This window comes from Marmota flaviventris, chromosome 4, assembly GCF_047511675.1.
Source record: "Marmota flaviventris isolate mMarFla1 chromosome 4, mMarFla1.hap1, whole genome shotgun sequence".
In the NCBI taxonomy this organism is placed as follows: Eukaryota; Metazoa; Chordata; class Mammalia; order Rodentia; family Sciuridae; genus Marmota; species Marmota flaviventris.
This window is the reverse complement of record NC_092501.1, coordinates 126,437,245-126,464,190: the sequence shown is the minus strand read 5'-3', so window position 1 is coordinate 126,464,190 and position 26,946 is coordinate 126,437,245. Positions and strand designations below refer to the sequence as shown.

The window sequence follows — 26,946 nt, the reverse complement described above, 5'->3', positions numbered from 1 at the left end:
TTATGCTGCAGAGAAAACAGGTTCTCATTCACCTCCTTAGTCTTCCCTGGGGAACCATTGCTCTCTGTCTAGAACCATATCAAAAATGGACTGGATTTCCAGCATTCCCCTTGTTCTCCCCACTGTCTTCCCCTAGATAGTCCCTGTGTACTTCCACGTAAACATCTCTACACCACTGGCTAATGGAGAAGATAAGTCAGAACAGTTTGGTTTAGCATTTGAGGTCAAAAGCAGGAATTTTCTAGAGAAGAAATCCAAAAAGCAAAGTAGTCTAAGGGCAGCCCCCCAACTGGTCTTGACAGGGTCCGTGGCTCCTAGCAAAAGCATGGGTCCTTATAGAGTAATCAGATACCTTCAACTACCCATCTGACTTGGGAACCCAGCCAGATGGTATATCCTCATTGCTAAACAGCAGATTTACTACATAGTTTCTGGGCAATGTGTAGACTATGCTTAATATTAAGTCAAGGTGTTACACAGTTTTTACAACCAACATGAGCACATGAAGATTTTCCATTTGAAGATAAGAATTTGTCCTCAAGAGAAGCATCTGGGATTTGGACATAGAATGAAGCTTCCCTCACAACCCTGCTAAGTTTATAAAATCTGCATTTAAAAAAAAAAATCTGGTCTGTATGAAGCTACCCATTTAATGGTAGCAACTGCCTGTGTGATCTGTTGTTCTTTATAGGGAACATGTAAATAATTGAAATCTTTAATTGGGTTAAAGAGATCCTTAGCACATAGGTGTGCTATAAATAAAAGAATGTGTAAATAATATAGTAACCTTTGCTTTTCAGGTCCTTCTCTTAAAGAGATCATTCTGTTTTTTGTTTTTTTTTTGGTACCAATAAGATCATTGTTAGGGGACTCAAGAGGGCTTTGGTTTCAGCCGGGGCGGGGCTTTCCCAAGGAAATCCCTTTCGCTTTATCTCAGGTGTTCGGCCACATTTTTCCTTGGTGCTTTCAGTAGAAATGAATAATTTGCTAACTCTGCTGTAAGTAGGTAAACGCCTGGGCTTTGCTTTTGTAACTAGGCTCAGTCAAAAAAGTCAAGGTAGCTGGCTGGCCTTCATTTGCTATCTGCGATCAGAAAGGCTTAAGTAGTCCAGGGCTCACTTAAGAGTCAGCTGGAAGAAAAAGGAAGAGAAGGAGATAGAAAAGTGCTGCAGAGGAAGTGGTAGAACGTCCGCATTTAGTGTGACCTGTTCTGTCAGGTGATTATTTTAGGGGGAGGGGACATGAAAAAAAAAAAGTTAAGTAAAATGTCCTTATAAAGACAAAATCTATTTCTTTCCTGGCTGATGATTTGTCACTCTAGTCACTTCCTGCCTTGTGACCACACACCCGGGCTTGACAAAGCTGTACTGCAGTTCAGAAAGAAGGGGGTTTCTGGTCACACACCAGGACGAACAAGGAGTTCTTCTACAAGGTAAATTTTGTTCATGTCCTTTTGTCCTTTGTAACTGCTTGTGAGGTTGTTGGGCTGTTTCTGGGGATTGTGGCTTCGGCCTCCAGGGGAGATCTGAGCACCTGTCGCCCGAGTCCTCTGTGTACCCTGCCTCCTGAACTGCTCAGGAAGTCTGCAGCCACATTGTGTAGTGCCCAGGATGGGGACCATTAGCTCTTTGAATTGGGCTCTTCTCAAAGTTTATCTGCAGTTTATCACTGCCCCCAAACTATGAGGGTTTTTTTTCTCCCCTTTTAAAACCAAACCATGTTCTGATTTATATCCATTGCTTTATTTCAGGAAGGCTATTTACTGTGATTTTATCTACTTTAAAACATTTTCAGGAAAGTGCATATTGATCATTTGGATTGCACTGCTCATTAGCCTAATGGGGGGTAGGTTAATTTTAGCTCCTGTGGTTCTGTTTTTCTAAAACAAAAAAAAAAAAACCTTCTTTATGATACTTTAGTGGCTATATTAACATCTCAGGTCATATGTTACCAAATGTGATACAAGTTATTTGAATGATTTTTGGCAGCAAGGGTTTTTTAATGGGTGTGCTTAATAACCACACAGAATTAGAGGTCTTCTCCTCTCCCTTTATTCTCTAAAAAAAAAGCAATTTTTGTTGCTAAATTATACTGTTTTTGTCAACTAGTCTGAATTATTTGTTAATATTTATGGCCATACAAATGAACACTCAGTGAGATTCTGGAGCAAAGCCTTCTATTACAATAGATTATTCTTATACAGTTGATTTGGGATATTCATTCCAGAAACTTCACTGAGCATGGATATTTTGCATTTTGTAGCATCAGCTTTTATTTGTCAGTATCAAATAAACCTAAGAACCTTTGACAGATGATAAACATAAAAGCTATAGAGACTGGAAATGGATGCATTAATCAGCATACTTATCAAAACCCAATGTTTCTTAATCGAGTATTCGTAACTTGTTTTCCATAATTACTCCCTCTGGGCAACTTTTTAAAAAACTCTCTGTAAACAGAAAGAAGTGGCTTATCCACACACATCTCAATTTTGAATCTGTCAAGAATTATCATAATTCTTTAAGTGACTAGGGAAAATTGCTGAAAGAATGTCTGTGCAGGAAAATTTGAATGGAATTTACCATTTACTTATAAATGTGAAATTCTGGTTACATTGCAAAATGTGACCATCAATATCATTTTGTACATCTCATCTGAGTCGTAGTAAACTAGAAAACATGTGGGATTGCCAGAAGTTTAAACCTCAGAAAAGATTAAACACTATGCTGTCTTATTGTAACTAAAAAGAAGAAGAAGAATATAAATTAGGACATAAAGGAATGTCAGCACTTTTTTTTATATTTGGGAAGGAATATAAAAAATTTAATTCAAATCAAGTTTATATTGCCAAAGCATCAAACTGGTATTATTCCCTCTCACCCCAGTAAAGTAAGGAAAGGGCGAATCAGCTACATCTTTTGCCTTTTGAAGAAATTGCTATGGTAGAATGGACAGGTGTTTGAGAGGACATTTCATTAGCAATCCCAGGGATGTTTTTCTCTGTAGCATTTAAAATTTTTATCTTCTTTGCAAATTATGCCTTGAAACAATCATTAATGAGAGAAACAATTTCAGTGTTTTAACTTCATTTATAATTCTATCTCTGAACCCTCTGTGGAAGGGAAAGTCAACAAGTAAAGTCTCATTCAAATGTGTGCATTGATGTTAGGACAGGAAAAGGACCTCTGTGGACACCCAAATCTCTGGATGCTCCAGACCTTTATATAAAATTGCATGGTATTTGTGTAGAACCTACACACATCCTCCTGTGTGATTTAAATCATCTCTAGATTGCTTATGATACCTAATGCATTGTAAATGCTATGTAAATAGTTGCTATATTGTATTATCTAGGCAACAGTGATAAGAAAAAAAAAATCTGCACATGTTCAATACAGATGCAAGTTCTTTTTAGAAGACTTGCGATCTGAAGTTGGTGAAATCCGTGGATGCAGAACCCATGAATGTGGAGGGCTGACCATAATGGTAATCCTTGATATTTATAAGGCCTTAGTGTGTGCATCTGCTCTTGGTGTATGACCTTGTTGAATCTTCTCAACTACCTTTTTAGAGATGAGGAATGGGCTTAGCTCTTAAAGGAGCTGGCCCCAGGTCACTGTTGGACAGTGGCCAGGATTTCAAGCTCTGGGCTCCCTATATCAGTTCCCAGAGCCTCTCTTCATTGCAGCATGCTTACTCCAGGTGTAGAGGAGTACAGACTTTCATTACTGAAACTGACCAAAGAGGTCTTGGCACTTGGTTTTGAGAGGTAGGGAGGGAGAAAGAGGAGACAGAAACAGAAACAGAGAAAGAGAAGGTATTTATAAGAAATCCAGAAACATTTTCATTTTTATAAATAGATATCATTGCAGATTTCATATCATAATAGAACAAAGAAGTATCTTATTAATGAACAACTCTACTAAAAAAATTTGTGCCTTCACAAACTTGCCTTAACCCACTTCCCCAACCTTATTTCTTGTCACTTCCTTCTGCTGTGGCTCTCCCCTCCCCCCGTGTGCCTACCCACATTCAGCACCAGACCACAAGCCACTGGAAAGTTCTATACTCTTTCACTCCTTTTCACTCCAACTGTTTCTTTAATTGCTTTTTCCACCTTTATCAGTAACATTTCTGATCATTTTTCAAGGCTCACTTCCAGAAACATACCCCTTCAGTGGTCTTCCCTGTTGTCTCTACCCACCCCCATCCCCCAACTAATGGGTGTGTGTGCGTGTGAGTTTGCTTGGTACGTTTATCTTAGTATAAGTATAACATTTTCTCTGTCTTCTAGCACAGTGTAGGTGCTAATGATATTTATTGAAATTAACATTTGTCACAAGTACTTTTTATCAGCTTGTTACATATGCATGGAAGTCTTTGATTTGACTTCTAGCTACTGAGCTCCCACAGTGATTGCTATGATGGAAGACACAGCTGTCATTGAATGAGTTTTGTCTAACATGCTTCATCTTTGCCAAAGCACTATTCTACTTTCTAGCCTCAAGGCATCAAATGGACATTGAGCTCAAGAGTTTTAAGAATTTATAAAATAGGGCTGGTGGTATAGTTTGGTGGTAGAGCTCATGTCTAGCATGTACAAAGCTATGGGTTTGAGACAAAAGAAAGAAAAAAGAGAAATAAAGAGGAGAAAATTAAAAGAATTATACAGTACCTTGGCATACAGGAAAAATTATAACCTCATCGTTTTAGTGTAAATAGTTTTATTAAGCTAAAAATTAGCTATTCTTACAAAAACTACGTACCCAGTAATAGGCTTTGATGACAAAGAGCACAAGAACAAATATCAATAATTTCTACTTAGTCTTTTTGGGTTATCTTTAAAAAATTCTCAAGGCAACTTCTTGTTTTTGTCTAACATGCTTCATCTTTGCCAAAGCTCAAGGCATCAAATGAACACTGAGCTCAAGAAATTTAAGAAAGAATACAGGAGAGTACAAGAGTACAGGAGAGACGGAAAACACACTTTAAAATCGTGTTGGGTAAAATAAAATTAAGAAATATGCTCAGAAGATTATATTATGAAGAGCCAGAAGATTATGAAGTCAGATTATAAAGATGGTGGACTTTAGGACTAATAGCAGATTTTATAGCAGAGTGACATCATTTGGATTAATTTGTCTCTCTAGAGTTGTTGTGTTTTTTTGTCTTTGATGGGGAAAGGGGTAGTTTTGGTAGTTTCCCAGCTCACAAATATCCAGTGAAATTATACCATTCTGAGAACTACAGAAATTAAACTTAGAATTAGGGTTCATCAAAATATAAAAATAATCAGTGTCACAAATTTGAAGAGTTTCAAATATTTTGCCGGATGGAAATGTACTTCTTAAATCAAAAGCATCGTTGCTTCTTTGTGTTTACATTTTAAAATCCCAATGTTTCCTCCTGATTAGATGCTTGTCTCTTAGGGAATCTCCCTTCAGTTAGCATCTCCTTGTCCCTTTCCTCAGTTCCCTTCTGATTCCACTTCCTGTCTTATACCAGAGACTCTTCCCGTTGTTTTGGTTTGTCAATTTCAACTATTACATTAGTCTTCCCAGCAATTGCATAATCACTTCATCTTGTAAAATACTGTAAGCAACAGGTGGGAGAGGAGTTTCAATTTATTGCCCAAATAATAACAGCTCATACTTACCACGCTACCTGCTTTGAGTTGGGCATTTTTTCTAAGTGCTTTAACCATGTTAGTTACACTTCCAGCCCTTTCTATTTTTTATTTTGAGACAGGGTCACCAGAAGTTGCTGAGGCTGGCCTTGAACTTGTAATCTTCCTGCTTCAACCTCCTGAGTTGCTGGGGTTACAGACGTGCACCGCCACACTTGACTTATTTAATTTTCTACAGTTGAGTCAATGTGGCATCACCTATCGAATTCTAGGGCAACCTTCTGGAATAAACAGGCAGTAAACCATGATGCTTATGTGGGCCAAACTCCTCAAGTTGAGTTCAAATAGTCATAATGTCCCCAAAGAAGTGCATCCATATGTCATTGCTTCTATGAGACAGACTATTCTGGGTTGGCAGCAGTAGCAGGAGGAGCACCAACAGCAGCACCACTTGGTCCTTCAATGCACTTGACTGAGTATTTGAGTTTTACTAACTTGTAGGCCTTGAATGTGTCATAAAACATGACTTCCACTCTCAAAGGCTTTAAAAGGATCTTCATCCTTGAAGTTTAGCATAATTTTAGTCAAATGGCATTTACATTTTCTAGTCTGTTGTGACCCATAGTCATGAATAAATCAAACAGTTTTTCATTTATACCCAAGTACATCTATCTGTCATTGCACAGTAAATGGCCAAATATAAGTGTTCTAAAAACTGAAAGAATAAAAGGTCATTTTAATTGTGAGTGGAAGAATAGAGATAAAAAGTAACCCACATACTGAGTTAAAATAAAGTTTTGCTCAACTTCAGAGCCAGGGCGGTGTCAGTCCCACTTACAAGCTACACGGAGACTATTTCTCAAATATGGTCAGTTGTTTTTCTGGCGGAAGGAAAAGCTAAGCTGTTAAATTGAGGAACTAGCAAAGCCACAGTTCTGTGGTTGCAGCATTGATTCTTGTTTTAGTCTACTGCTGGTTATATGGACAGATGGACAAGTGTCATTCTCTCTCTCTCTCTCTCTCTCTCTCTCTCTCTCTCTCTCACACACACACACACACACACACACACCCCTTCCTTTTTACTCTTTTTTTTTTACATTTATACCTCCCATTGCTGAGCTAAAGTGGAAAAGAGATTACATTCTCTACAGCAGACCGCAAGATTCCAATTTTGGCAGGCAGATGAATTAGGCATGTGAATTGTATCTTCCAGATAATTTGTTTTCCTTTTTACTCTGGTTACACTTTCTAGAGGGAAGTGAATTAATGAAATAATGACTTGCATTTAAATAATACTCTGCATTTTGGTCCCTGATCACTAAAAGTTAGTAGTGGTTTCTAAAATTTATCCAAGCTGTGAATGCAAATGTGTGAAGAGCTGCATAAATGTATTTGTGTAAATTTGCATGTTTTTCTGTTTGCCATCCTCAGACAAAATTTAGGATTAGAAGCGTGTTTTCAGTAACCTCAGTTGGAACATTGTAAAATAGAGATTTCTTTTTTGTTTTTGTTTGTTTGGTACCAGAGATTGAATCCAGTAGCACTTAACCATTGAGCCACATCCTTAGCCCTTTTAATTTTTTGTTTTGACACAGGGTATCCCAAAGTTGCCTAGGGCCTCACTAAGTTGCTAAGGCTGGCTTTGAACTCCTGCCTTAGCTTCCCAAGCTGCTGGAATTACAGGCATGTGCCACCACACCCGGAAAAATATAGTTTTTAAAAAAAAATATTTAATTAGTTGTAGATGAACATACAGTATTTTTATTTATTTTTATGTGGTGCTGAGGATTGAATCCAGTGCCTCACACAAGCGAGGCAAGCACTTTACCACTGAGCTACAGCCCAAGCCCCAAAATATAGGTTTTTTGTGTCTCCTTGACATCGTTGGCTCATCCAGGCTGAACACCTTAATCCCCAAACCTGAAATCTGAAATGCTCTGAAGTTCAAAACTTTTTTTTAAATACTAACATAATGCTCAAAAATTTGGGGCTTTTGGAGCATTTGTGATTTCAGATATTTGAGTTAGGTTCTTTGCAAATATTCCAGAATCTGAAAAACTATAAAATCTGAACAATTTCTAATCCCAAACATTTTGTTAAATGATTCTCATTTCCCTTCACCAGAAGGACCAGTTTGAAGAAGGAAAATGGGCTATAAATTCCTTATGGAGAAGACTAGGTAATGAACACAAAAAGAAAGTAAGGGAAAAAAATGAACACGTATGTATTTTGCCTTGTTGAGTATCCTTTCTTCATCTTGAAAATGCAAATTGACCCTTCGACACCATTTCCAATGGTTTATAAACTTTTTTTTGAAATTTCTCCATTCGAAAGATGGAATATGATGGGCACCTCAAAGGTCCTTTTCAGATCTTTCCCCTCCCTAGTTGTCTTTCACGTTGACTTTTCATCAGAATATCACTAATTCTGTTTCTTACCTGTGACCACCGAAAACCACAGCTGTGACAGTTCTCCTGACTGGTGATGACCGCATGATTTTCCTCCCTGACCCCCCACCCTCCTGCACTTTCAATGTCTTGATTCTCCCTCCAATATTCTATGAATGTCAGCTTTTTTAAAGTACACGTTTTTTTAAAACGTATGCTTTTACAGGTTTTAAAAGCTGAGGGTCTGCAGTTCCTATGCATGAAAGAGACAGATGTAGTATAAAGTGAAGCAAATGGAGTCAGATCTGGATTCATATGCCGGTCTTTTTCAGACGTGGAGACTAAGCAAGACTTTTGAACTTTTGAGACTCAGATTTCTTATCTGTAAAATGAGGCAACTACTCACTACTCACTGGGTGTGTCCTTGGTCCATTTTCCCACGTCCTCAGCCTGTGTGTCCACCTATTACATTTGCTGGTTGTTATGCCAAGCATTTGAAATATCGTTGTTCTTTTCTTTCCACAAATAGTTATCTATGTAAAGTTGGTATCATTATCTTCTTATCACAGATGACCAAACAGGTTCCTGGAGGGTTAAGACTTGTCTAAGGTCACAGAGTCAGTAACTGGCAGAGTCAAGATTCACTCCTTGCCTCTTTTCCATTTTATGTGAGCAGTTTCTTAAAAGTGCAAATCATGTCTATTTAAACTGCATTGTATCCTCTGACTTCCCCACTAGATGCCTCCTGATGATACATCTGAATATTCCTTTCCACAATTGAGAATTGGATGATTGTTCCTAAGGCCGCATTTCTGTTAGCAAGAGATCCCATCTTTACCTTTGATGGGGCTGCTGGCATACCAGACATGTTTGAAAAACAAATAAATGCTTGAAGATTTTAAAATAACCAATTATGAAGGTATTTGAATAGGCTGTTTAGCCACTTATGTCTTTTTTGTCATTGAAAATCTCACTGTGAATTGGTACTGGTAAATATTTGCCAACCAACTGACTTTAAAAAAGAAAAATCAAGGTAGCCATGCATGCTGGTGTATACCTGTAATCCCAGAAGCTTGGGAGGCTGAGGCAGAAGGATCACGAGTTCTAATCCAGCCTCAGCAACTTATCAAGGCCCTAGGTAATTTAGCAACATCCTGTCTAAAATTTTTTTTTAAATGGGGAGTATTGCTAGGGATGTGGCTCAGTAATTAAGCACCCCTGAGTTCAATCCCCAGTACAAAAAAAAAAAAAAAACCCAGCTTTAAAAAGTCAAGTATATTCCATCAATTTAATATAAATTTCCTGCCTTAATTTATCTGTAGCTCCTTCCTCCTCCCCGCCAAAGTGAGCTTGTTACTTGAGATTCTAAAGGAACATCCCCAAGGAGCCTATTGAAAATGAGATTACATTATTAAGAATCTGTTAGAAGCCAACCAGACTCAATGGTGCATGCATGTACTCCCAGAGACTCGGGAGGCTAAGGCAGGAGGATTGCAAGTTCCAGGCAGCCTGGGCAACTTAGGGACACCCTGTCTCAAAATAAAAAGCAAAAAGGGCTGTGAGTGTGGCTCAGTGGTAGAGCACCCCTTGGTTTAATCCCCAGTACTCACCCTCAACACAAATAAGTAGAAGCTTCTGTTTCCCGTTGCTAATATACCAAGGTGCATTCTACATTGTCTATTTTTTCAGCTCAAACTTTACAATGGATAAAAATGCCTGGAGACTTAGGGAGTGGAAGAGCAGGTAGAAGTAAAGCACAGGGTAGCAGAACCAGTTCCTGAGCACTGGTGCCCCTGAGGGGGAGGTACGGCACTGCCCTTCACTGCAGATACCCAAAGACTGCTTTGCTTCTCATGACTCAAGATGGATGTGGCTGGGATTTTCTTAAAATTGCTGTACATTTTTTCACCCTGGCCCCACTTCCTCAACTGCTAAAAGGTACTTTCCACTGTCAGTGTCTCAAGCAAGGCTGAGCCCAGAACCCTTTAACCAATGAACATGACACCAACTAATACCCATGCTGTTGGCTTCTGGTATCATGTACCAGTTCCGCCATGTCTGTGGGAACTTCCTGGGCTCTGGATGAGAAATATGGTAGAAGAACCAGAATAGCCTGGCCAAGAACTTTTGGAGATAGAACATGGACATGAAATCTAGATTTACAGTCACCCCGCCCCCACATAATATATGCACAATTAAGTGTGATTTTCAGGTGGTGACTCTACTATATCATATAATTCATAGTGGAAATTGAAGTTCTTCCCCAGGAAAGTTTTGTAAAAGTTCTGTTTCTCTGAAATTTTAATTTTACTTGTACTCTTACTTCCCTCCCTCTCTTCCTCATTCCCCCGCTCCCTCCCTTTCTTCCATAAACCATGCAAGTTTTTTTTTTTTTTTTAGGTTTGTTTATTTTTTAAACTTTAGATCCTTAAGATGCTAATTGACATGTTATTCTCTTGACTTGACTGAACCAAACTACCATCCTGGTGGCTCTACTTCTCTTTGTGGACAAGCTACTGACTCACTGTGAGACTTTGGGGAGTAACTTCACTCCCTAGGGCCCCATTTTCCCATCTTTAACATCTCCAGTTCCCTCTTGACTTCGCCAGTGACATAAGGAGGAAGCAAGGTACACAGAAACCAAAGTGGCTCTAGACAGGATCCTGGTAATGTCTGCTTCCTATCTCCTGCACGGGTGCAGTGAACAAAGCCCGAGAGGCACTGGCACCCCCAGCCGCCTCTGCTGGAGTTCTGCCTCCTGCCTCCCTGGCTTCAGCCTCACCCAACCTGCAATTGTCTCTCCTTGCTTTTTAGAGCTATTTCTTCTGCCTGGAATACTCCTTTCCATTGTGTCTACTGGGAAAACTCTTACTGATTTCCTAAGATGCAGCTTAATGGCCAGCATCCATCACCTTCTCTGGAAAGCTTTTCTCTCCTTCCCTTCCCATCCCAGGCATAATTAAGTGCTTCCTTCTCTTGCGCTCCTAGAGCACCCCAATGCAGGTGTCTTTAAAGTACTCACGATAATGTTGTCTTTCATTTGTGTGAACATTTTCTTTCACTAGACTGTGTGCCCGCCCCTCAAGGCCAAGGAGTCTTTGCTCTTCCTCTTTGTATTTTCAGTACCAAGAACAAGGCAAGTGCTTTATGAGACAGGAGTGGATGACTGAGGTGTGAAGGTCACCAATAAAGAGAACCCTGGTCTCCCCCAGAGTGAGACGGCACACAACAGAAAAACTCAAAAGCCTGGTGGTGACCTGGCTCTTCTTAATACTTCCTTTAAGATGTTGAGGAACTAAAGAGACATCTAGAACTTTTTAAAGGAGCTCTGGTCTCAAGTAAAATCTTCCTAATCAGTAACTCTAACTAATATGAGGAGTTTTAGAAAATCCTTTTGAGTAACCCAGGAGAAAGGCAGAACTTTGAGATAAAGGAATGGTAGCCAGGAATCGTAGCTCAGTGGTAAGCACCTGACTACTAGGAAAGGCAGAAGTATGTGACCCAGTTATTTACCCTCAGTTCCTTCATCTATAAAGTGGAAATAATAACAAGACTTCGTAGGACTGTGGCAAGAATTAAATGTGATGATGATGCATAGAAAACATTTATCACAGAGAAACCACTCAGCAAACATCAGCGGCTATCACTATCATCCAGCTGCTCTTCTCATTTGTCCCTTAGCTATTGTTTTCACTGACTCCAAATAGATAGGCTTTCTATGGAGAGAAGATGGATTAATAATTCCCCATACATAAAGAAGAAAGCCGATTGATCTTCCAGCAGTCTCCCACTTATCTATTAAAATCCATTTTACACCATTTAAGCAGAATGCCTGCTTAAGAAATTCCTAAAGAACAGAGATTGATTTCTTCTGGTTTTGGAGGCCAGGAGGTCTAAGGGTAAGGAGCCACAGCCTTCTTGTTGCATTATTCCATGACAGAAGAAAGAGAGCACAAGCAAGAGAGGGCAGGAAGGCCCAACTCGCTTTCACAAGCAACACAGTCTTACCATACAGCAGCAGGAGATTCATCAGGGCTTTGCCTAAGCACCTTCCAGCAGGCCCTACCTGTCAACACGGTTGCATTGGGGATCAGGTTTCCAATACACGAATTTGGAACACATATTCAAACCATAGTACTAGGTCAAATGTCACTTCCTCTGGGCTTTGGCTTTCCACAGGAGAGCTATTCTTACCTCTCCTGGTAGATCTAAAAAGCCCCCCTGTATTCCAGTGATCAAGGTCTCTCCCTGACATAACAGGCCAGTGCCATTTCTCATCTTTGTATTCTCAACATCTAACACAAGACCAGACATATAATATATATTTGGCAGATGTCTGCTGAAGGAGTAAATATACAAATGTATGGATTTGCTTAGTGGCAGACATCTAGCATTATGGGAAGATGAATTTCATGGTCCAGGGAATGATATGCAAATAACGTTCAGATGAGACTCTACCTCTACAATGAATGGCTCTTTTATTCCTTTTTTTTTTTTTTCATATAAGCAGTTCGTATTGGAATAACTTTAGAGTTAAAAAAAGTTACAAACATAGTATACAGAATCCCCTAATACCTGTAACCCAATTTCTACTACTCCAAATAAGTAGATTTTCTGTTATAATTTTTTGTTGTTGTTCTTATTGTTTTTTTTCCTAATTGCCTTCCCCAAAAAATTTATTGATTTTTTTTTTAAACTGACACATATAATTGTATATATTTATCATGGACAACACAATGTTTTGAAGTATATATTCATTGTAGAATGGTTAATCCAGGTAATGGACAAATGCATTACCTCACATAGTTAACATTTTGGGGGGGAGAATACATTATATTCATTCTCCCAGCATTTTTCAGGAATATAATATATCATTATTACAGTACTCACCAGGCTGTACAACAGACCTCTTGAACTTCTTCCTGCTGTCTTCCAGTAACATTGTACCCATCGGCCATTCCCCCACCAACCACCTCCATTCTATTCTCAACTTCAATAAGATAACTTAAACATAATGTGCTTCAAGTTCATCTATATTCTTACAATTGATAAAATTTTTTTCCTCTCTGATTTGTACTGGGGATTAAATCCAGGGGTGCTGTACATCCTCGACCCTTTTTATTTCTATTTTGAGATAGGGTTTCACTTAATTGCCAAGGCTGGTCTTGAACTTGCCATCCTCTTGCAATCTACCTTCTGAGTTGCTGGTATTAGAGCTGTGTGCCAACTGCATCTGGCAAATTCCTTTTTTTTTTTTTTTTTAAGAAAAAAAGACTGAATATTCCATTGTGTTTATGCCTCATGCCTTATTTTCTTTATCTGTTCATCAGTTGATGGATACTTAGGTTGTTTCCATTTCTTGGAATGCATATGTCTCGGCATACTAATTTCATGTACTTTGGATATACACACAGTAGTGGGATTGTTGTATTCTATATTAGTTCTACTTTTAACTTTTACAGGAATCCCCATAGTGTTTTCCATAATGGCTATACTATGACTTTGTTACTCTTGTGTTCATTATTTAAGGAAGTTGGAATTGACTCAGAAGATAGCCAAGAAAACCAAAAAAAAAAAAAAAAAAGATTTGGAAAATGATCCCTTAAAACAAAAACAAAAACCCTGATGGCAATCCCCAAGGCAGGTGATGAAATTTTTATGAATTGAAGAGCTCCTATAATTCCCTCTGAGAATAGTCCCAAGAATGAGGGAGTTTTAATCGTATCAGAAAAGATTTAGGTTTCAAGGTAGGGATATGAGACACCAGCGAGTCTGTAGAGCTTCCTTATTTGGCTATTTTTAAGAAAGGAGCAGATGACTCTCTTTCTGGGACAGTTTGTGCACTGTCTTGCCTAGATACTAGGAGTGAACTGGATCAGCACATCTTAAACTGTGCAGTGACATCTCAGAAAACAGGTTGCCACATACTGTTAGGAAAATTGCTCTGGGCTGAGCAGCTGAGCCTTGTGTTAAGTGCTTCGGGCCCCCACCTGGGTCCTTGAGGAGGATGCACCTGGACAGAGCCTTCTGTGCTGTGCTGCTGAGGAAAGAGCAGGAACAGAGCCCCACCCCTAGGAGCCAGGATGGGAGGGAGTCGGGGAGGGGGCTGGGAGGGGCCCCTCCCCCTGTTCACTTCCCCTAAAGACACCTTGGGGCGACAGCCACAGTTGCTAAGGGCACGTGCACCTATTTCTAGGATCATTTGCAATAATCCCTAACCTTACTCTAATTTGTACATACACTGGTCAGCTACTGAATAAGTTTTTGGAACTTTTAAGGTGGAAGGGACTTTTCTCTGTGTATGGATGAGGGAACCCGGGCAGAGAGAACAAGATGGAGCCTGAAGTTCCACAGACAGGTCACAGCCTAGATCTCCTGACGGCTAAGAGGAGCACTTTACTCCCTGCTAGTTATTTTCATTTGGGTCCATTTGGAGGTCTTCAGTGTATTAATTTCCCAATATCTTTATTACAGATGCCGATTTAGACATTTAATATTTTCAATAAGCTTCTGTGGGATTATCTCATCTAGTCTTTTTTCTTCTATTCATAGATATTTATTTTTTTTGCATCATTTTTCAAAAAATCTTGAGAAGATTTTTCATTGTATTAACCATTTTGCAATAAATTACCTATAATCTACATGTTGCATTTGAAACTTGACATTGAGCTGTGGGCTTCATGAGACTGCAGTCTCTGTGTCCTGCCTGTTTGTCACCTCTCACTCCCATCAACCTTAGCAATTGGTTAACCATAACATTAACCATAACCATTTTCACATAGACACATAGGTGAAGTAAAAGGAGGTGTGAATGACTTTAAATATTGAGGCAATTGTGCAATAGTGAATAACCAGCTAGTCTTCGATAACATTCAACTCTTTGAAAAGTTGTATTTGGAATACCCTGAGTTTTCAGTAAAGTATGGATCTTAAAGTCTTGGTGGTGAAATGTGAAATGAAGGGTAGCTGTGGATTTTCAAGATTGTACCAGAAGTATCGTGCTTTGTAGCCTGGCAGCTAAGAGAGCAGGACTAAGACACAGAGGTGTCCCCACACCCCAGTTTGGAGTATCCCCTCTGCTTGAGGAAGTGGGTTTGGGCAACTTGGCAGAAAACAGAGGTCTCAGGAGCATGCTGAGGAGAGGAGGCGAGGAGGGGAGAACCTCTCAGTTACTGACAGAGCTGGGCTCCTGGTGCTGCCTCTACATAGCTTCAGAAGCCCCCTAGCTGAGTGTGCAAACAACAGAGGCTTCCAGAGCAATGTCAGGATAATCAAGTTTGGAGTAATCTGGCCTGCTGGCTTCCTCTGCGTGTTTGCATGGCCTGAGAGTGTCAGAGGAGAGCCACTGAATCTGTCCTGTGAATGGCCTTTCCCAGCCCTCCTCTCTGTGGCCTTTGCGTCACAGACTACAGAGGTAAGAATTCTGTACCCTGGAGCAGCCCTTGGGAGAATCAGTGTATTTGCAGGAAGAGAAAAAGACAAATGGGGAGGAGATTTTAACTTGATAAAAGGATCCATAAAAGTCTCCTTAAGTGGCCATCTGTGTTAGAGGCCATTTATAATTATTTGATTTCTGAAAGTCATTTTAAAATGTATTTTCAGAATCATCCTTTGTGTAAAAGTTAATCATACCTGTTCCACAGAGAAATGGTATCCCAAATACATATTGCAAATTACTACATTCTCAAAGTTAGACCCATTAAGGTGGTCTATTTTGTAAAATGCCAGGTGGTGGGGTACAGGATTGATTAAAAGCAAAGTTTTTTCCTTATATAGTTTCATCATAACCGCTTTTTTTTTAAAAATGAGTATTTTATTTTCTTTTAGAATCTTACATCTTTATTTTCCATTTGCTTAGTCTCCATACGCTACCACAATACTCTATATTGTTCTAGATGACATGTTTTGGATAACTCTTAGTTTCCTTGAGGTGTCTGGAAATTGTATAACCTCCCCGTTGTATGTGCACTGAAATTACTGAGGTAGGCTAGGAATTTGAGTCCTGAGTATCCAGTTTTACTTTAATTGCTGAGTTCAGTTGCAAGAAAAGTGGGGCACATTCAAAAGAGTCCCTTGGTGATGTGATGCCAGGTTACAGATGCCCTCTGATTCCAGCGGGTTACATAATTGGGTATCATGATTCCGAGTCACAACACCAACTAGCACAGTTGCTACCACCTTTCAGAAACGATTGTGGCCCATGATCATTTCACTGTGGCCAGGCCACCTTCCCGCTGTTTCTGCTTCTTTTATGATCAGTTCCAGAACTCAAAACATTCCATTCACATTTGTGCATTTACTTTAGAAGATGTATTTCCTTTTGCAGATTCTTCAGCACTGTGGTCAGTAGTAAACTCCTACAAATGGTTTCTGAATGGAGACTTCAGGGAACTGAGTCAAGTACTTTCATGATAGTATTCTCAGAAATTCCCTTTTATTACTGCTCTGGGAAATACTGGCTATCTTTAAACAGAGATTCAAATCTCACTGACTTAAAAGAATGAAGAGAATTTGTGGCTTTTGTGTCTTGGGAGAGTTATTTGATTGTCTTAAGATTTTTAAAATAATCCTATAAATTTAAATAAATGAACAGCCAGTAGTTTCTTTGCCCAAATGTCTTGGGATTCTGCGACTATTGATTTAATAAATTTAAGAACGAACAGAAAAACTAGCAGCTAGACGTGACCTAGATGAATGATTTGTCTTCTTAGATTTATGACTTGGGCAGTGATTCAGAAACAAAGTTCCAAAACTTACTCCTGATTTACAAAGACCTTCAAATGGTTCCTGGCAGGGCATACTTAGATGATGCTGTCATTAAAAAGGGCTGGGATCTGGGGTATAGTTCAGTGATAGAGCACGTGCTTAGCATATGTGAGGTCCTAGGCTCAATCCCCAGCAACAAAAATAAAATAAAATAAGGCCATGGTCAATGCAGGGGCAGTAAAGCAGAACTAATGAAAGCATTCATTCATCCTCTGAGAGACGCATGTCTTCTTCAGCTCCTTTTTTTAGTTTCCAAATCCCTCCTCATGCCCCAATACTGCTGCCAGTATTTGCAAAACTGAAAACCTCACCAGATATCCTTATGAACCTTATCAACATAATCATAACCCATACCCTCAAACACGCATGAGTTCAAATGGGTGTGTTTTTGCCAGGCAAACACAGAGACCATGTATATTATTCTAAGCTCAGCAACATCCTTTTAGAAATGCTCTGATCTAGCTGGCAGTGGTGCCTGCCTGTAATCCCAGCATCTTGGGAGTCTGAGGCAGGAGGATTGAGAGTGCAAACACAGCCTCAGCAAAAGCAAGGCTCTAAGCAACTCAGTAAGACCCTGTCTCTAAATAAAATACAAAATTGGGCTGGGATGTGGCTCAGTGGTTGAGTGCTCCTGAGTTCAATTGCTGGTACTTGCCCCCCCACACCCCCCAAAAAGAAATGCCCTGATCTGCATGTTTTTATGCTAATTATGTCCTCTTCCTTAACCTTTGTTTTGGGAAAATGCTGTCATTTTGTACACTCATTCAGTTATTTAAAGGGTCCTGTCCTTAGTTCTGGACTTCAATGGCCCTCTCACTGGTAGCGCCATCTTCTTCCTACTCCATTCATCAGTAACTGCATTTATAAACCCGGATCAAATTATACACATTGTCTGGGGGCTTATAACCATGTATGAGGTTAAGGCTTTTCAACTCAGTGCACCTTCAGTTTTCTTAGCTATAAAATTAGAGGGCTGTAATAAATTATTTCTGAGGTTCTTTCTGTCTCTACAAATTAGGTTGTGTTTCCAGAACCTCCTGCTCATTGTGAGGATGAAAGAGACTGTCCACATGTCTATTTGGGTCCAGCAGAAGCAAACACTGTCTCCACCACTTCCACTGTTGACCATTCCTTCTGTAGTTCATGCACAGCTCAACCCTCTTTCCTCTTGCTTTAGCTATTAAATTGCTGAAAACTTTGGGTTTTTTAAAATATGAAAACATTCTCATTATTTGGCTTCCCCAAGTTAAATCTCTTAGGAAAATGTTGTCGCAGATGCTAAGGTTTTTATTCTTGATCTATGGGCTGTGTTTTTAAAAGTCACTGGTTTTAAAATAACCTTTCTTTTTTTCCTTCTGAAGTCTGTTATTTGAATGGCCATGTGATTTTTACAGTGAAATATTTTCTCTAATTTCTCAGTATACCATGGTCTTTTTTTGTACCAGGATTGAACACAGAGGCGCTTAACCACTGAGCCACACCCAGCCCTTTTTATTTTTCATTTTGAGACTGTGTCTCAGTAAGTTGCTTACAACCTCACTAAATTGCTGAAGCTGGCTTAGAACCTGTGATCCTCCTACCTCAGCCTCCCAAGCTGCAGGAATTATAGGTGTGTGCCATCACACCCTGCATACCATGATCTTTCCATATATATTTTTTTAAGATTTCTTTTATTTTATTCAACACTGTAATTCTTTTATTTCTTCCCTGGCCCTGTTTTAACACTAAAACAAGCAGCCTTGTTCCCTGCCTATCCTTATATTTCTCACTGATCTCTTTCACTGCTCTAAAATCTAACTCTCTTAAGTCAAAGAATAGGACCAGGTTTGGATTCGGAGATCCTGTTTATCCGCCTTACTTTTAGCATTGTTTCTTGCTTTTAGGGCAGCTTACTGAGTCAGCATAGACACACCCCACTTGAAACAAAGAACAGGGCTTGGCTTATAGTAAGCATTCATAAATTGTGTGCTAACTGCATGAATTTGTCTCATAATCCCATAAACACTCATGAATTGAGAGGAATTAAGATGTTTAAAAATAAGAAGGGCCAGCCAGCTGTAGGGCTATAGACCAGATTTTAGCACCAGGCCTTGCTACAGTAAGGGGAGGGAGATCCTGTTCTTCATGCACATGTAAGGAGAACCAAACCAAGTCGGATAGGACCATTAGTACAGGATACAAAGTTACATATTAATTTCTTTTTATTTTTTTAATTTGATACCTGTGATTGAACCCAGGGGCACTTAACCATTGAGCCACATCTCCAGCCCTTTTTAATATTTTGCTTAGAAAAAGAGTCTTGCTGAGTTGCTTAGGGCCTCACTAAGTTGCTGAGGCTGACCTTGAACTCACGATCCTCCTGATCTGCCACTGTGCCCAGCTTATATATTAATTTCTAAAAACAGAACCCTTGAACTTTCTAACACATGTAAGCATGAGTTTCGTTGGCTAGATTGTGTGGAAGGTTTTCAGTCTCCCATGGGCCTATGCGAATTCTAGATGCTTATTGAATAGTTGCTGAATGAATGAATGAGTGGTCAAGAGTCTAACCAGAATCTGAAGGTGTGGAGTTGAGTAGGCAGCCTTCGGGGGGAGAGAGGAGATTTCAGAACTAGAGTCTGGACTGCTCCCCTCCTACCTGTATGATCTGAGATATGCATCTTAACTTTTTTTCTGAGCTTCTATTTCCTGCTCAATAAAATGAAATATACAAATCCAAGCCATTAGCCTACATAGAGGGACATTACAAGAAACGTAAAACTGTGTTTGCTGAATCCCACAGAGCCATTTTGTTAATGCCTGAGTAAAGATTTTGCTATCAGACGTGGGTTCTGCTATCCTAAGAAAATCAATTGGTTTGTCTTCTATAGATGGGGTGAGCTGTATAACTGGTAATAACTGCATCCACTTCCAGAGAACCCAGGCTCGATTTTCAGCACAACTTCCAGCAAGTTGAGGGAGGTCTTGGGCCTGCATTTTCAGTATTATACTTCCTCCGGCCCTCATATTTCACCTAGGCTTACTTTCCCACTCACCAGTTACAGCACATAATTGGTTTCATATAATTGGATTTGGATATGTTTTGTAAATTGGTTCAAATTATTATTTTTTTTTTGGAGAAAGATGTAGAGAGAAGAAAAGAAAGAAAGAGAAAGGGAGAGGAGGAAGGAGTCAGAAAAAGAAAAAGGAGAAGGAGAAAAGAGAAAGTAGGGAGGAAGAGAGGGAGGGAAGAAGAAAAGTCAGTCAGTTTGTGTCTCTTGGGAGTTACTGTGATGTGAGGATGAGATGGATTTGTTTGTATAGTTAAGCCCTCAATAGTTTCTGTCTTCCTTCAGCAAACCCAATGGACCAATACCTTCTTAGATGTATAAGACAAATAAAACAATAAAAATTTTTATTAAAAACAAAACTGGATTCTAAAATAAATTGAAATATAGCAACATAATTCTTTGACTTTCCAAATCCTGCGCCCTGGAGTTCCCACAGATGAATAAGGTGACAAGGAGAGAAGAGATGCCATGCAGGGGAGTTTTTCAACCAAAGATTCTTCTTCTTCTTCTTTTTTTTTTTTTGTTGTTGGTGGTGGTGCAGGTGTTCACATGTAAGGTTTATGTTAACAAAGGGTTACTTGGGGAAACAAAAGTTTGAAAGCACTGACATTTTCGCCTGGCAATTGGTGGACAATGGATGTGGATCTGCAAAACTGTGTATATTTCAATTTGACCTATAGATTTCAGTGTTAAGACAGTTTCCCTTTTCTGTGTGGCTGTTGATTGTCCTTGAGAACAAGTACAAGGTTGTAGAATGATATGAAAATATAAAAAGGGAAATTAATTGGAAAAATACTATCATCAATCTAAAATATTTTGGTGGAAAAAAAATGATATATATATATCCATGCTCAGTGTTACATGCCTGTTATCCCAGCAACTTGGGAGGCTGAGGCAGGATGGCAAGTTTGAGGTCAGCCTGGGCAACTTAGTGAGACAATGTCTCAAATTAAAAATTAAAAAGGGCTGAGGATGTAGCTCAGTGGTAGAGCACCCCTGGGTTTAACCCCTGGTACCACACCCTACCCCCAAAATTGATATATTTACTAAAATGTTCAAAATATAATTATATTTAGAAATACTGTATCCTCCCCACCAGGAAATCCTGTAAGCTTCAGTAGAACTCCTATTGAAACATACTGGTGTATGTGTGGATTACCAGGAGTTTGAAGAACATAATCCATCTTTTGTTTCGTTCTCTCTCCAGCCCCTAGAGGGCAGCAATGATGCACAGCGAATGGGAAATTGCTCAAACACCAACCAGCATGTTTTTCAGCAAGACCAGCTTTTCTGAGAAAGTGCCTCCGATTCCCTTATATGAATTATTAGAGGGTCAGCCTCCTTTTTTCAATCTCCAAAGATGTAGAGAACTTTGATTGACCCCTTTCAAATTTATAAAATGTAATTTTCATCTTTGCCAAACATATTCATTTTAAATATGATTGCAACGATAACTCTAAAAAGACATATTTACATGTGGCTCAGCAGTAGAGTGCTTGCCTAGCATGTGCTAGGTTCTGGGTTCAATCCTCAGCACTACATAAAAATAAATAGAGGGTATTGTGTCCAACTACAACTAAAAATAATTTTTTTTAAAAAAGACATTTACATAAAAGTTACACATTTTAGTTATATATTTCTGTGTAACAAACTACTCCAAAATGTTGTGATTTGTCATCTCTCTCTATTCTACTGGTTAACTGAGCAGAGCTGGGCAGTTCTGTTTTTTGTGATGCTGGCTGGGACCGTGATCATCTGAGAGCTCAAATGGGCCAGAGGTCCAAGGAGGTCACATCAGGGAGCTCAGCAAGCAGAACACCTGGTTCTTTTCTGCTGGCTCCTTTGTGTGCCTTGAACATCTCACAGCATCAAGGGGGAGTGTCCCAGGATTGAGCATTCCAAAAGGAAGGAAGCTAGGCTTCCTGGCATAGACATTGCTTCTACCATCTTCCAACAGTCAAAACAATCACAAGATCAGCCCAGATTCAAGTGAAGGGAAATAAACTCTATCTCTGGATGTGAGGAGACTATTTCCACAGGGAAGGGAGAAATTGTTGGGGGCTGTCCTTGGACACCACCACAGGGAGGGTTGAGAGGAAGCCTGTTTTTGACTTACATTTTGGAAAGTCAGAGGGAAATCATAGGCAATGCAGAAGAGCACTTCTTTATCTAATAAATGGGATTTGCTTCTGAACATGGTACAAAACTGAGGGTACACAAAAGTCATTCCTGTGTTCTTCTCCTCCCCAGAGCTGTTACATAAAGAAGTGAAAAAATGGCCAGAGGATCGGTATCCGATGAGGAAATGATGGAGCTCAGAGAGGCTTTTGCCAAAGTTGGTGAGTAGACCTGGTACCTTAGTTGCACAGTTCTTTTCTCTATTGAGTAGCGTTGGAACAGATTCGATGAAATGGTGACATGGGCCAAACAGCATCAGTGACAGGGGACCAGTGGGGTTGGTTAAAGGAAACTTAATTTTAAAAGATCTGCTTCAAGGAAATCACTTCTTTCTGTATCAAAACATGGAAGAGTGACTTTTTGACCCATAGCTTTTGTCTGGAGTTAGTCCCTATGGGTCGTCCTTTCTGTCTCGTCTGTTTTCATTGGTTTCCTGTGACACATTTTCTCTTACTTTTTATCACTAAACCTATGGTTTACTTAAGAGTTTCCAGAGAGTTCCTTCAGATTCTGTTGCCAGAGCCTCTGTTTTGAAATTCTGACTCTTTTAACTGTGAATGTTGAAAGTGATGCCAAAGCCCATATATAGCAGCAACATGCCTCTTGTGACACTGTGACTCTTGAGGGTCAGGACTCAACCTTGAATGCCCCCCCCCAATTCCCTCACTTCCCTTATTCTTCTCTACCTCTAAAGACTGTGCTTGAATGTCCCTGAAACTTAACTGTGCTGTTTGCATTACAGACACTGATGGCAATGGGTACATCAGCTGCAATGAGTTGAATGACTTGTTTAAGGCTGCCTGCTTGCCTCTGCCTGGGTACAGAGTAAGAGAAATTGCAGAAAACCTGATGGCTACTGGCGATCTGGACAAAGATGGGAAGATCAGCTTTGATGAATTTATCAAGGTGAGTATGATGTAGAACACAAGGAGATACATTTGGAACTTGGAACTTTAATTCAGTTTAAAACAAAAAATCCAGAAAGACATTCCTACCCTCTTTGCTTCATCATGATGTGTTCTTTCCTTTGTGATTTTCTTCACCACTGCTTGGGTTTCTAAAGATACATTATACTTTTGCAGGTTTTCCATGGCCTAAAAAGCACGGATGTTGCCAAGACCTTTAGAAAAGCAATCAATAAGAAGGAAGGGATTTGTGCCATTGGTGGTACCTCAGAGCAGTCTAGTGTTGGCACCCAACATTCCTACTCAGGTAGGCTGTGCTAATGGGTGGGGACCTTAGATGGGGAGGGTGTTGGGATGATGCAAGAGCTGAAGATTGAGGGAGAAGGAAATGTGTGGAAAAAGTCCAGCACTTCTGGGGTTATAGATTCTAAACTTGATTTTCAAACCTAAGGGGTGAATGCAAACATGACTTTATGGTCTACCACCTGTTTTCCTGGGTGTAAGTGGGCCAGGTACAGGAGCAGTCATGGCTCCAGGAAACGTCCAATACTAAGTGATCTCTTCAACATTTAAAAAATGCTTTATAGGTTACCAGAATTCCTTTGTAAACCTTACAGACAAAATTAGCTACTTGAGCTTTTGTCTTGAACATAATGATCATTCTTAAGGCCAGTTGAGTGGTCAAAACTTTATGTTTTCATTGATTTGAAAGAAAGTTGTTTATTTGTTCTGAAAGCTGCCATCCAGCAGCTTTAATGGAAATTTCTAATAGCAAAAAAAAAAAGGTAGAGATATCCAATATTTCCCAAACAGAGCTCTTTAGAACATCAATTGGTCTTAACAATACATTTGTGGTTAAATATTGCCCATGGTTGCTAAGACAGAGTTGTTTCACCTTTTATTTTTAAGTACAAGAATTTTTCAGAGCCTTTGCTATTGTCAGATGGGCATTATGAATCTGCAAGACCGGGATTCACGGGGCAGTGTTCCCCAAACATTTGTGATTCCAAGAGACACTTGCTTTTTTTTTTTTTTTTTTTGCAGGTGCAAAAATAATTTATTGTGAATGTTTTCAAAGTCATTCTCCATTAAAATTCTTCATTATATTCCAAAAAGTACAATTACACTAAAAGATTCACTTTTGACATGTAAAAAGTAAAGAGGAAGAAGAAAAATTCACTAATTTAAGGAACTATCCTTATAATGAAACAATGAGTTATAATACATGGAGACACTTGCTTTTAATGACACACGATTTGGGAAGTTCATAGTATAAGGCATAACTTGAGGTTTTACTAAAACTTCTAAGATCAACTCATAGCAGCTTTGCTGATAGGAAGGAAAGATTAGATTAGATCACAAATGATTTCATGTCATAGCAGTTTACTATAATTGCACAAAGAAAAGACACTTCACAAAGAAGAAATATGATCTGTCAATAAATATATGAAAAAAATGTTCCACACCTCTAGCAATTAGAGAAATGCAAATTAAAACTATATTTAGATTTCATCTCACTCCAGTCAGAATGGCAATTATCAAGAATACAAGCAATAATAAATGTTGGCGAGGACATGGGGAAAAAGGTACACTCATACATTTCTAATAAGACTGCAAATTGGTGCAACCACTCTGGTGCAACCACAGAGAAAACTTGGAATGGATCCACCATTTAACCTAGTTATCCCACTCCTTGGTTTATACCCAAAGGACTTAAAATTAGCATACTATAGTGACGTGGCCACATTAGTGTTTATAGAGCTCAATTCACAATAGCTAAACTATGGAACCAACCTAAGTGTCCTTCAACAGATGAATGGATAAAGAAAATGTGGTACATATACACAATGAAATATTACTCATCCATTAAAAAAAATGAAATTATCACATTTGCCAGTAAATGGATGGAACTGGAGAATATCATGCTAAATTAAATGAGCCAATCCCAAAAATCAAAGGCTGAATGTTTTCTCTGATATGTAAATGCTAATTTCACAATAAGGGGTAGGAGTTGGGGAAGATTAGAAGTACTTTGGATTAGAAAAAGGGAAATGAAGGGAAGGGAGGAACGAGGGGACTGGAAATAGGAAGGTTAGTAGAATGAATTGGACATTACTATCCCATGTGCGTATATGATTACATGACCAGTCATTACATTACCATGATGACATTCTACATCATGTACAACCAGACAATCCATATATGTATAATATATCAAAATATCAAAATATGTTCTACTATCATGTTTAATTAGAACAAATTTAAAAAACAAAGAAGCTCAGAGATACTGTTCACGATTGTCCAGCACTTAAATTAGCAGGGCTACAAGCAGAACCCCAAGTTTTATCCTATAAGAATTAGACTGTATTTAAATTATACCTATGTATCTATACTTAAATTATACCTATATAAATATTTTTATTAGTTTAATGCATTTACATATATATATAAATACATGTATATATTTGTTTCTAAATATATATGCATGTTTTGTTTTGTTCTAAATCTGCTTGCTATATGTTTTATAATTGGAGTGAACACAGGTTCTGTTCCAAGTGACTGGAGATTTTTAAATGTCAACAAATATAAGACAATAAGATAATGAACTGAATAACCTTGTAATGTCCCTCCTGAGCATGAGAATCTGATATCCATGTGGATAATCTGATTTATATCACATCTTCACATTGCAAATAAGTTATTTTAATCTTTTACTTGTAGAGGAAGAAAAGTATGCGTTTGTCAACTGGATAAACAAAGCCCTAGAAAATGATCCCGACTGTCGCCATGTCATCCCGATGAATCCAAACACCAATGATCTCTTTAGTGCTGTTGGGGACGGCATTGTCCTTTGGTAAATAAACTTCCTCTTGGTTTCCAAAGAATTGCCCATTTTCTGGAATGTCACAATTAAAAGTGTTTATCTTGGGCCACTTCCTTTGGTGCTCAGCTGTGATGGGTATACTTTTATGGACTTTTTAATTTGACTGGATCCAGGAGAGCAAACGATTTCAGAAGCAATTTATAATGAAAAAAAAAAAAAAAAAAAAACCTCTATTTCTTGGATGGAGAGGAAGGATGCACAATATAGAGCTAAGCATAAACAGAGCAGGGGGAGGGGAGAGACAGGCAAGGTGAAAGGTGGCTATTTTTAGAATATGTGCCATTTTATTTCAACTGAGCATGGCCTAATGTGAGAGCAGATAGTCTTAAGAATAGCAGGAAGGTAATGGAAACAATCCAATACACATTGTATTCCTTAAGCAAAGAGGCTTTTAAGTGGTATACACAAATACACAGGGCACCTGGGAAAGGGGGATGTATTCTCTCCACAAGAGAGCTCTGAATAGGGTGGTCAGTTCAGGATGGGTATTTGAGGGTGGGGTACTAGAATCCAGGGTCTTGTGCATGCTAGGCAAACACTCTACTACTGAGCTACATCCCTAGCCCTTTATTTTATTTTGAGACAGGGTCTTACTAAGTTTCTGAGGACAGCCTCCAACTTGGGATCCTCCTGCCTCAGCCTTCCGAGCAGCTGGGATTACAGGCATGTGCCACCTTGCCCAGCTAGGATGGTGTCTTTGAAACTGACTCTATAGTTCTCAGCAGCTGCTCTGTCATTGCAGACTGAGTGTTAGTGAGTAGCTGGAGATACTCATTATGTGGTGAGCTCAGGAGTGATGGAAAGGATGGGTGGGCAAGACCCTGAGCCTCTCTCCTGTGCTTCACCCAAAGCAATTGTGCTTTGGGTATTTTATTAGATTTTATCATGAGATTAAATTTTAAGGATTCCACTGCTAAAAGTGAAATTTTTTTAAAAAAGTTTTAAAATCCTAGCCTGCAGGATCAAGTCTGCCTTCTTAGGTTGGCACCCAAGGCACCCCATGGCATTCCTTCACTCTCCTACTTTACCTCCCCAGCCCCCAGGGCGTATGGGTACCCAGCCCAGGTTGAGGGCTGCACAGGCAACTGCATGAATGACTAAGGAAATCAGCAGACACGCCCTGTGGGTCCCCCACCCCATGCACCCAGCT

General features: G+C 39.3%; 1 protein-coding gene across 1 annotated transcript in view; it reads left to right on the top strand.

Moving 5' to 3' along the window:
• The first annotated feature begins 1,323 nt into the window (after positions 1-1,323).
• The window catches only part of Lcp1 (lymphocyte cytosolic protein 1), a 53,082-nt gene continuing 27,459 nt past the window's right edge, over positions 1,324-26,946 (top strand). The window contains exons 1-5 of the mRNA XM_027928918.2: positions 1,324-1,432; positions 22,080-22,168; positions 22,750-22,913; positions 23,090-23,219; positions 25,634-25,766. Of these exons, the coding sequence (XP_027784719.1) occupies positions 22,105-22,168; positions 22,750-22,913; positions 23,090-23,219; positions 25,634-25,766 (491 nt within the window). The 5' untranslated portion in view covers positions 1,324-1,432; positions 22,080-22,104. The remainder of the gene's footprint in view (positions 1,433-22,079; positions 22,169-22,749; positions 22,914-23,089; positions 23,220-25,633; positions 25,767-26,946) is intronic.